At 44.2% G+C, this 11,944-nt stretch overlaps 1 protein-coding gene across 1 annotated transcript; it reads right to left on the minus strand.

Annotated features, from left to right (window-relative positions):
* Window positions 1–98: 98 nt before the first annotated feature.
* On the minus strand, window positions 99–5,206 carry LOC108665107. Its single transcript, XM_018151830.2, has 5 exons — window positions 3,561–5,206; window positions 2,988–3,077; window positions 2,131–2,281; window positions 1,439–1,646; window positions 99–458 (listed from the first exon to the last, which is right to left on the minus strand). Exons 1-4 carry the CDS (start codon window positions 3,622–3,624, stop codon window positions 1,460–1,462), a joined length of 492 nt encoding a protein of 163 aa, XP_018007319.1. The 5' UTR covers window positions 3,625–5,206; the 3' UTR covers window positions 99–458; window positions 1,439–1,459.
* Between the last annotated feature and the right edge of the window lie 6,738 nt (window positions 5,207–11,944).

Here is an 11,944-nt window from a genome sequence, read left to right on the forward strand (position 1 = left end):
GTTTTTCGGGGTTTTAAAGCCAAACCCATGGTTTGAAAACCATAGAATAAGTGCTGTCTCTTATACACATCTAGATGTGTATAAGAGACAGCTCGTGAAGTCTCATTGGAATGGGCATGTGACCCCAGGGTGTATCACTTAAGCAGGATAAAATGTAATCACTGCTGAAATTCTTCTGAAGCTACAATAACAATTTCCGATGACAATATGATGTTGTATCAACCATATCCTCGTCCGTAAACCACTGTTGTGTCATTATTATACGGGTAAAAAGCACAAAACATGATAGACCTAACAAGATTCGATAAGCCTAATAATTAAAATTATTTTGTAAAGTATTTATTTTGAAATTTCTCTGCATATCGCCGCATGACCCCCAGTGATAATGTCTTGAAGAGCAGGTCAGGTCTCAAATTATCTTGTCCGGGAATTTGCGATCCAACAACTGCACGAAAAACCTGAAAAATAGAGTATCATTTATTAGAATTAAAAAAAATTCGTTTGAAAGAACTTCAGTATTTTATTTTTTCTTTTGTATTGATTCTCTTCACATCATTAAGTCACGGTTTTGTAAATCTTTAGGCAAGTAATTTGCTTATTTCATATATTTGTTACACACATTTCTAGTATTATTCCATTTATTTCTGATTTAGAGGAAACCTAGCAACAAACGTTGGCTCAAAAATTGTACACACTAAAAAGTTCTTTACTAGGGATTCAAAGTTGAATAACGAATGCTAAACATGGATTTAAGCAATATCATATTTGTTTTTGAAAAAAACTCTTGAACATATTAGCTAATGAAAAAATTCTTCCACTTAGAAGTTTGAAGTTCAAACTTTTGAGATTATTTTAAATAAAAAGGAAAATAGACATAGATGCCGTATATTGGAAAATGCCAATAGTTCGACTGCCCTGCTGATTATCCTCCACCAACCTCGTTTTTCCAATGTTTTTGGTTATTCTAATATGAGGCTAAAAGAAATACACAGTTATTATCAATTGTCAAAAAATTGTAGATTTTTTGTGTAAATGTTACTGGTACTTCGAAATAAGATGCATATTTTATGGGACTCATTTATTCTACAGTAAACCTTTGTGGAATTATTTATCATTCAATTTCTCACCTTTTCACGTGATTCTTTTCTGCATTTCTTTACCGTTTCCTAAAATAATAGCAAAATTTAACAAAACATTAAATTGCTTACCAACGCTTTTTTTAACAAGAAATGTAAAAAATTGAATTCACGCTTGAAATCTTCAGTAAAAAACTGCTCTAACTCGCGCCGATTCATCACATTTCTGCCTAGTCCCTCTCGTCTAGAAAAACCCGTCGATTCCATAGCTTCAAAAATCTTCCCTTCAAGGGTTCAATACTCAAGGTAAATATTGCACAAATGCATCATATATACTGTGTTAGATTCCTGCCGTCACATACCTACTACCACGCCGCAGCATTTTACATCCATTGAATGATGTTGTTCGTTGACAACTCGATGAAGGTGAGATCAGGTGCACCGCTGCCAGCTGACGTCAGGTGCGCCGCGCCAGGGTCGTGGTATACCTCCCGGATTTGGGGGAGCTCCTCGAACAGCCGACGAGCGCCCGCAGCGGTGAGGCCATTTCTCGGTAAGACCAGACTCAGGCTGAGATGGCAATCAATTCAAGAACTAAGTAATAATACATTTTTACAGGAAATGTGAGGAATAATTTTCGAAAAGCTGATCTCGATACACAGTAGACATGTTTGACCGAATGAATCACTTGAGTTGGCTACACCGGCTTTTTTTGGAGGCTTATATCTCTTCCAATTATATATACCCCTATACCTCCTATATATTGGAAGTATAGAAAGTTTGAGGCTATACCGAAAGCGACTGACATTTGGCTTCATTACATCACAAGATATTTTGTAAGAACATTTACATATTGCAATGTTTTTTCACAATGTTGTTATTTCATACTTTGTTTCAAAAAATTGTTTGTCAAATATTTAAAGTGTTTCTCAAAATCATATCAATTCATTTCGGAAGAGACAAATTCTTAGTGCTCGAATGGCAAGCGCTAGAGTAACAGAAACTGCCAGTAAGAGAAAACTAATAAATTCAAATTTAGTTTATTCATACTCACCGAGAATCCCTGAATTGGCGCAGGATGCCAATCATCCAGTCCAAGTCCACGTTGCGGAGGTCTGGGAAGTGCCAGCGGGTGACGCTGTAACCGCCATACCTCATACGTGAGATGAATTTGAAAGACGCTCCATGTCTACAACAAACATCGTCTGAAGAACAGGCCGAAATCACATGAACAAGAAAGATTTTCTCAGCTAGTGCATCCTTCTGTTCAGTATTAAAAATCTTTGTCATCCTCATTCAATCCAAGTTCCATCATTTTGACGGTAATGACGTGCACGATACAATTTTTGACGATTGCTCTTAACAATTTACTGATGAAAGGTAAAAATTCAGCGCAAATAAATTGTCATCCAGCCGAGGCTACTAGTGATTCAAACTTGCATTGAATACGTCCGCACTGATAGCTGCTTTTCCATCCTGCACCGTAAGTTGGCTGCATTGATGGTCTGTGGCAATGTGTAGTTAACGAATTAAATTTTCTTTTTCAATATGCAGATCATCCAGGCTCATAAATGCTAAGTCAGTTTACGTTGTTCATTGTCTCCGCAGTGACGATGGTTAATAAAAGCCTTCGACCTCTGCAAGGCCAATTGATAGATGACAGGGACGTTTTTGTTTCATTAAGTTATGCTCTCAGTAAATTATGTAAACTTGTACAGTAGCAAGGTTATTAACATAAAAAAGTAATAACTTATGATAATGCAATGCTTTGGAATGGTATCCATGCCATTTCGTCAGCCATCGTCACTCATAGTTGCCAAGAAACGGCGAGGTCACTTTCTGCTTTTTAAATCAACAATTTTCAATGCCAGTTACAACGAAGGGTTCAACTTACGGATATTAGAAACTTACCAATTTGCTTTGGTAAAGCCTCAAGTTCCAAGGTGCTGAAGTTGCTGTCGAAACGGACACCGATCTTATGTGTCTCCCCTCTTGTTGCCCCTGTTGGAGTTTGGGAGCCGTAAATCTACCTTTCACACAAAGTCCGAGATCGGTTGCCAAAAAATATCCAATTTTTATGTTCGGAATAATTTATTTTGTCCATCCATTTTAACGCGTTCGTGATCCTCATCAGTTTCCATTTTTCATTTAATTTTTCTTGCACATAAAATTTTCTTGATGACCTCGAACTCAACCTATGCTTCATAGTTGTGAGCATCTCTCTGTTTATTGATGTATATAAAAGTAAATGGAATTTAAAAACGCTAGTATGTGTTTTGTCCTTACAAACTTGCTTCAGGAATCAATGGTGTAGCATAAGCAATGATAACAATTCCTGGAAAAAATGCCGTTTCACAGGAAAGACTTGAATAATTTCATGTCTTGCAACAGATAAAACATTAATTTATACCAATTTGAATGAATCAGAAATAATTGGGCTGAAGTATAAATCGATCTTAGGATACAATCTACCGCTCAGCATACCGGCGGGATGTCGCTTGTCTGGCGGGATGTGTCGCCTCCAGACTTGATCGACAGAGCCGTACATGGTATCTAGGCGATCACTGTAAACACAGGAAAATGTGAGAGAATGTATGATCAAGAAACATCACATTTTGAAAGAATAGGAAGAATAAGGTACAGTAATTTGTGGGGTTATGAGAGTTTTTATGAAACTGAAATTGCCATATCACGTCTAGACTTATGAGCATGGAACTTGAAAATTTTAACTCATATTAGAGCTACGAACATTAATTGCGTTCCAACCACCAACATGGGAAAGCTTTCATTGAATGCTCACACGTGTCTACCTGTAGACAAAACATGAGTTTACACAAAATTTGATGTTCATTTTAAAGGTACATTCAAGTTACGATGGAAGCCAAAGCGAGATCACGTCGATCAGAGGTGATTCAAGACCTGAATGTGGAAGAAACAACTGTTGTACTATTTATTAAAAACGATTAAATATCATAAATTGCGCATACGTCATAAATAAACCTGAAGACTCTATTAAAAACATCAATTGGAATACACACATGGCATGGGCACGGATAAAATTTCTTCACATTGTTCATTTACTTTGTACTTATCCTTATACCATGAGATATTTTACTCCATTTATGAGCGATAAGTTTTAAGATGCTCTAAATTTTATTCTTGACCTCGTTATCACAAGAAGAGCGGAGATTAGAAACGTTCTCCTAACCCGCAGCTATCAGAGCGCGGACTGCGATACGGATCACGCACTCGTGGCCAGCAGGGTGCGCATGGCGCCGAGGAGACTGCATCACTCAAAAGGTATGAGTCACCCTCGTATAAATACCAGCTGCACCCACGACCCTGTGGAGACCCGGCAGTTCGTCAGCAGCCTGGAAGCTGTTCTTGGTGAGAATGCACAGGAGGGCGATGACATTGACTGCAGGTGGTCACGCCTTCGCGACGTCATGTGCGACTGCGCCGTTAAAGCCTACGGTAGAAAAATAAGGAGGAGCACGGACTGGTTTGAGGCACACTGGGGGGAAATGATGCCGGTGACGGAGAAGAAAAGACAAGCTTTACTGGCCCACAAGGTCAACCCCACACCCGGCACGCTGCAGCCCCTCCGGACCGCCAGGGGTGAAGCTCAGCAGACCGCTCGACGTTGCGCCAACATGTACTGGAGAAACCTCTGTAGCAGCATTCAGTCAGCTGCCGATGCAGGCAACTTGAGGGGGATGTACGAAGGTATAAATAGGGCCACAGGACCAACCCCGTCCAAGACCGCTCCACTTAAGTCCAAAACCGGTGAAGTCCTGGCAGATCAGGAGGGGCAGATGCCGCGCTGGACCGAGCACTACCTGGAGCTGTACGCAAAGTTGAATACAGTAACTGCCACAGCCCTTGACTCAATCCCGGGCCTGCCGATTATGGGGGAATTGGATACCCCTCCTGCTGTGGAAGAGCTTAGTAAAGCCTTGGACTGCCTTGCCTGCGGCAAAGCACCTGGGAGCGACAGAATTCCTCCGGAAATATTGAAAAGCGGCTAACCAGTTCTGCTCCAGCCACTCCACGACCTTCTTCGCCACGGTTGGGAGCAGGGTTACATCCCTCAAGCCATGCGTGATGCGAAGATTGTCACTCCGTTTAAGAATAAGGGAGACAGAAGTGACTGTAACAGCTACAGGGGAATCTCTCTCCTCAGCGTTGTTGGCAAGGTTTTCGCCCGGGTCGCTCTCTCTCGCTTGCAGCTCCTCGCCGCTCGCGTCTACCCCGAATCCCAATGTGGATTCAGGGCTGGTCGATCGACGGTGGACATGATTTTTTCCCTGCGTCAGCTGCAGGAGAAGTGCAATGAGCAGCAGATGCCTCTCCACGTCGCTTTTATTGACCTAACGAAGGCTTTTGACCTGGTTAGTCGTGACGGACTTTTCCGCTTGTTGCAGAAGATCGGCTGCCCACCGCGCTTACTCGCGGTGGTCAAGTCCTTCCACGAAAATATGCACGGCACGGTTTGCTTCAACGGTGTGTCCTCAGAAGCTTTTCCAGTCAGCAGCAGAGTGAAGCAGGGCTGCGTGCTCGCGCCCACGCTTTTTGGTATCTTCTTCTCCATGCTTCTTCGGTACGCCATCGCGGACTGTAACGAAGGCGTTTTCATACACACCAGACATGACGGTAAGCTCTTCAATATAGCCCGTCTTCGGGCCAAAACCAAGGTCACCAGGGTCCTAATCCGCGAGATGCTCTTCGCCGACGATGCAGCCTTGGCATCGCATACCGAGGGAGGACTCCAGCAGCTTATCACCCGCTTTGCTTATGCCTGTAAAGAGTTTGGCCTGACCATCAGCCTGGGAAAGACTAAGATATTGTCCCAGGGCACTGGGACTCCCCCGAGCATTGTTCTGGATGGTTACACCCTGGAGGTCGTCGAGAACTTTACCTATCCCGGGTCCAGTATCTCCAGTTCACTGTCCATCGACTCCGAGATAAACAGCAGGATTGCCAGGGCCGCCACAGTCATGGCCAAATTAACCCAGCGAGTTTGGAACAACTCGAGCCTGACCGTGAAGACTAAACTGTGCGTCTACAAGGCTTGCGTCCTCGGCACTCTCCTGTATGGTTGCGATACATGGACCACCTATGCAGGGCACGAAAGGAAACTCGACGGCTTCCACATGAGGTGTCTCCGGCGCATACTGCAGATCAAGTGGCAGGACAGAGTTCCCAATTCTGTGGTACTAGAGCGATCAAATATGATCAGTCTGCTCTCAGTTCTCAGCGAGAGACGTCTCAAGTGGCTGGGGCATGTCAGTAGGATGGGAGCGGGCCGCGTACCCAAAGACCTCCTCTACGGCGAGCTCGTGTAAGGCCGACGGAAAACGGGACGCCCGAAACTACGCCTCAAGGACATCTGCATGAGGGATTTGAAACGGTACCGCATCGACCCATCCTCGTGGGAGACCCAAGCAGCTGACCGCCAGGGTTGGAGACTCGCTGTCGGGCAGGCCGTGTTCTGCGCTGAGGTCGAGCGCCGCGGTGGCGACTCTCAGAGGAGATTCAGACGGTAACAGCGGACGACGCAGCAGCGACAGCCATCTGCCTTCACCTGTGATGGCTGTGGATTGGATTGTCACTCCAGGATCGGTCTGCACAGCCACTCCCGGCGATGCAGGTGGGACCGATAGCTAACCCATCGTCTCTCGAAACGGACGGATGCCGACGACGACGAAATTTTATACTCAATTCATTAGGTGATGATAAATAAATTGGTTCTAAAAATTGAACGCAGCTGCGTTTGAAATTTCCATTCGCTAGTTCAGCAGGTTATCGCTAAATTTAAACATATTGTCAATAAAAGAGATGTAAAAATGTGACAACTTGAATTGGTTCATGGAAGTCAGAATCCTGAGGACAGTTCAACTGAAAGTCGATAATAGAAACACCAGCATTCGGCATTCGACATTCTTTGCAACAGTGATGACAAAGTCTGATAATTTTGTTATCGTGGTGATGATGGTTATAGTGAGGGTAGGTGATGATGATGCATGGCGGTGCGGTGCCACTAGGGAATAGCGGAAGTGAACAAGAGGTGGCGCAGATTGGCCATAGGAGGAAGGAGAAATGTCCGGACAGTGGGAGATGAGACAGGACAGTAGAAGATGAGACAGGACAGTATCTCCTACTGTCCTGTAGGACACTGAGACAGGACAGTAGGAGATGAGACAGGACAGTAGGAGATGAGACAGGACAGGGAGATGAGCTGTCTCTTATACACATCTAGATGTGTATAAGAGACAGCACGGAGTCAGGTGCACGGAGTCAGGTGCACGGAGTCAGGTGCACGGAGTCAGGTGCAGTCTCTCTGCAGGACCAAACTTAAGCTGTGACCAAATTCAACAAATAGCAAATAAACGAGAAATTTTGATTTGAAATATTGTGAGTCTGAATTTCTAGGACTTGTTTGTGCACACAAATAAATATTAACAATCTTTGAACAGAAAAAATTAGGTATCACTCAAGCTGAATTAAATGAAGAGTTTGAAGTTTTCAAAATTTCAATTTTAATGTTTCCATGTCTGAAGTGAAAGTGGACACATAAGTTGAATTAAAATGGCCTTATAAGGTTTTGAAATTGAAAGATAAGAAAATACTCCAGCCAAATGATTTGCCTTCGTGAGTGAAAAATACAACGGAATAGATGCATGTTTGATCGGGATATCTAAAATATTTCAGTGAGAACAATGATGAATAGAAGTTTAAATAATTATTATCCTCAGGTAGTTCATTTATTAAAGGTTCCATCACACAACCTCTGGGCGCTGAAAGGGAACAAGATTAGCGCCACCAAGTCCAGGTGCTCGCCCCACAGGTCGGGGGACCAGCGGGTGACTGTACAGCGCTGCAGGGAGGTGCCAGCGGGTGACTGTACAGCGCTGCAGGGAGGTGCCAGCGGGTGACTGTACAGCGCTGCAGGGAGGTGCCAGCGGGTGACTGTACAGCCGCGATGCTGCAGGGAGGTGCCAGCGCGTGACTGTACAGCCGCGAGGTGCACGGAGTCAGGTGCACGGAGTCAGGTGCACGGAGTCAGGTGCAGTCTCTCGGCAGGACCAAACTGAAGCTGTGACGAAATTCAACAAAAAGCAAATAAACGATAAATTTTGATTTGAAATATAGTGAGTCTGAATTTCTAGGTCTGTTTGTACATACAAGTAAATAGGAATAACTTTTGAACAGAACAAATTATTTAGTACCTCCTAAGCTGAATTAAATGAAGAGTTTGACGTTTTCAAAATTTCTATTTTATGTTTCAATGTTTGAAGGGAAAGTGGACACATGAGTTGAGATAAACTGGCCTTATTAATTTTTGAAATTGAAAGATTTGAATATATTTCCGCCAATTGATTTGCCTCTGTGATTGAAGAATACAATGTAATAGATGCATGTTTGACCGGGATATCTAAAATATTTCAGTGAGAACAATGACGAATATAAGTTTGAATAATTAATAATTAGTGTCATCAGGCAATTCATTTATTAAAGGTTCTATCACACAACCTCCGCGCGCTGCAAGGGAACAAGATTTGCGCCACCAAGTCCAGGTGGCCCCACAGGTCGGTGGACCAGCGGGTGACTGTACAGCCGCGGTGCTGCAGGGAGGTGCCAGTGGGTGACTGTACAGCCGCGGTGCTGCAGGGAGGTGCCAGCGGGTGACTGTACAGCCGCGGTGCTGCAGGGAGGTGCCAGCGGGTGACTGTACAGCCGCGATGCTGCAGGGAGGTGCCAGCGGGTGGCTGTACAGCCGCGATGCTGCAGGGAGGTGCCAGCGGGTGGCTGTACAGCCGCGATGCTGCAGGGAGATGCCAGCGGGTGGCTGTACAGCCGCGGTGCTGCAGGGAGGTGCCTATAGGTTGGCAGGCGCTTAAGTTACTCGCAGATGATCATCAACATCAGATCATCAGGATAATGTCCATTTTATTTGATGAATTTGACCTGCTTATGTACATGTGTTTCTATGTATTAAATAGCTGATGTTTTACTGCATTAACTTGTGCCAAGGATGTTTACCTGCCATAAACGCAATGCCACATTTAAGATTAGGCCTGAAGTAAACGCTCACCACAACAGCAGGTGGCATGAATATAACTTATGAGGCTTATGAGGCTTATGAGGCTGCTTATCAGCAGGTGGCATGAATATAACTTATTGCGCTCCCTGGACACGCTTCTCCCCATCACACTAGAGGCTTAGGAGGCTGCTTAACAGCAGCTCATCCACAAACAGGAGGTAAAAAGGTGTTTTGTATATTAGCTTGTCTGTGGCAATCTGCTGTATCTTTGGTTAGCAAATACAATGTAAACGTTCAAATGTACATGACTTGCATAATATCTTTTAACTCCTTTGGTGTGATGGGGAAGCAACTTGAATTGAGTTGCATTGATTGACAGTAAAATCTGGAATCTTGTGCACAGGTCGTGCGTTTAAAGAAGTGAGTGGAAATGTTGCATGTGAAAACTGTGTGGAAGTTACCTATGTCAATTGCCTCATTACTATTTAAGAGGTGCCAGCGGGTGACTGTACAGCCGAGATGCTGCAGGGAGGTGCCAGCGGGTGACTGTACAGCCGCGATGCTGCAGGGAGGTGCCTAGGTTGGCAGGCGCTTAAGTTACTCGCAGATGATCATCAATATCAGATAATCAGGATAATGTTCATTTTATTTAATGAATTGGACCCGCTTATGTTTACCTGTTTTTCTATGCATTAAATAGCAGATGTTTTACTGAAATAACTGGTGCCAAGGATGTTTACGTGCCATAAATGCAATGCCACATTTCAGACTAGGACTGAAGTAAATGCTCACTACAGGAGCAGGTGGCACGAACATAACTTATTGCGCTCCCTGAACACGCTTCTCCCCATCACACAAGAAGCTTATGAGGCTGTTTATCAGCAGCTCATCCAAAAAACAGGAGGTAAGAGCTGTGTTTTGTATATTAGCTTGTCTGTGTGGCAGTCTGCTGTATCTTTGGTCAGCAATTACAATGTAAAATTAAGCCATGATTTCTGTTGTCTGGCTTCAACTCCAATTCACATTCATGGTCTACTGACCATAACCATTGTTCGATGGTCATAAAGTTCAAATGTACATGACTTGCATATTATCTTTTAACTCCTTGGGAGTGATTGGGATACAACTTGAATTGAATTGCATTGGTTGATGTTAAAATCTGAAATTTCAAAGATTCATATTACAATTAATAAGATGAATTATTTATGGTTAGTATGGAAAATGAACAAAATACCTGTATTTGCTTTCATAGAAATGGAGGTAAAGTCCGAACTTGAAATACCGCAATATTTTCTTGTTACTGACTGTTAACTTGATTACTCTCAGGTAAACAGTTGGGTGTGTGGTCCATGATAAGCATAAATTTAAGTATGTGTTAAGACTACATTGTTCAGTTTAATGTATCACATTTGTTGTATCCTGCCATTTGTTTGCTGTCACTTGCAGGCAGCCCAGCAGACGCAGAGTTTCTGCCGTGCTGCCTGCAACACAAGGCCTTCTCCAGCCGATCTTAGGTGGTTCTCCGCTACCGGCGGCCATTATATTAAATTTTCCAGTTGCTATTCGTTGGCAGTTAACAGAACACAGCAGTGCAATAGATCTGACTAATTTACGCCATTACTCAATGTCATACAATAATAAACTCAATAATAAGCATTACTCAATGTCATACAATAATAAACTCAATAATAAACTTTACTCAATATCATACAATAATAAGCGAAGATTTTCCCTCGGTTTTTAGGCCGCCGTCCACTCACTCAAAAGCCTCGGCGCGCGTGTCGCCCCTGCAGTGTCGTCCTGATGCCTGCAGCTCCTGCAGCAACAGCTGCTGCTCTGCTTCACGGTTGGTGCAGCTCCGTGGGGTTGGTGCAGCTCCGTGGGGTTGGTGCAGCTCCGTGGGGTTGGTTCAGCTCCGTGGGGTTGGTGCAGCTCCGTGGGGTTGGTGCAGCTCCGTGGGGTTGGTGCAGCTCCGTGGGGTTGGTGCAGCTCCGTGGGGTTNATATCATACAATAATAAACCCAATAATAAACTTTACTCAATATCATACATTAATAATTAAAGCTTATCCCTCGGTTTTTAGACCGCCGTCCACTCACCCAGACGCCGCGGCGCGCGCGTCGCCCCTGCAGTCGCGTCGCTCCTGCGTGCAGCAGCTGCTGCTGCACGCAGCCTGTAGCCCTTCAGCCTCAACTCTGCGAACAACACCATCTTTTGATGGTGTTGTTCGCTCTGTTGTGAGCATTAATAATGTGCGTGTTTCTTATGAGCTTTGAGTCAAAGTTAAGTTCTACTATTTTTGAGTTGCCTACTGTTGGAATGAGTGTGTTCTTGATGTTGAGGTTGAGTTGTATGCTATATTCGGCCGGGTCAGGTGTGATGAGAGTATATAGCAGTACTTTTTGTTGCATTAAGTTTTACCTGATTTTGTGTGGTCCATGTGTGTATGGTGTGTAGGTATACGGTCCGTTGCCTGGAGGACACCTCGCTGCCTCATCACCCATCTCGTGTGATGTCATCATTAATTTATTTAAATTTATCATCTATTACGTCATTGTTTATACGCTCATCGCTAGTCTCGTGTCAGGAGGCCAAGTCGACGCTGATTAGCTCGATCCTAATTATTATTAACTTAACCTTGTCTCAGTGCCGACCTATTGTTTAAATCGTGTTAACCGTGTTACTAGCCTCGGCTAAACCTCGTGTTTACTCCGTGGGGTTGGTGCAGCTCCGTGGGGTTGGTGCAGCTCCGTGGGGTTGGTGCAGCTCCGTGGGGTTGGTGCAGGTCCGTGGGGTCGGTGCAACTCCGTGGGGTTGGTGCAGC

The sequence above is a fragment of the Hyalella azteca genome, unplaced genomic scaffold (assembly GCF_000764305.2).
Source record: "Hyalella azteca isolate HAZT.00-mixed unplaced genomic scaffold, Hazt_2.0.2 contig13670, whole genome shotgun sequence".
NCBI lineage: Eukaryota > Metazoa > Arthropoda > Malacostraca > Amphipoda > Hyalellidae > Hyalella > Hyalella azteca.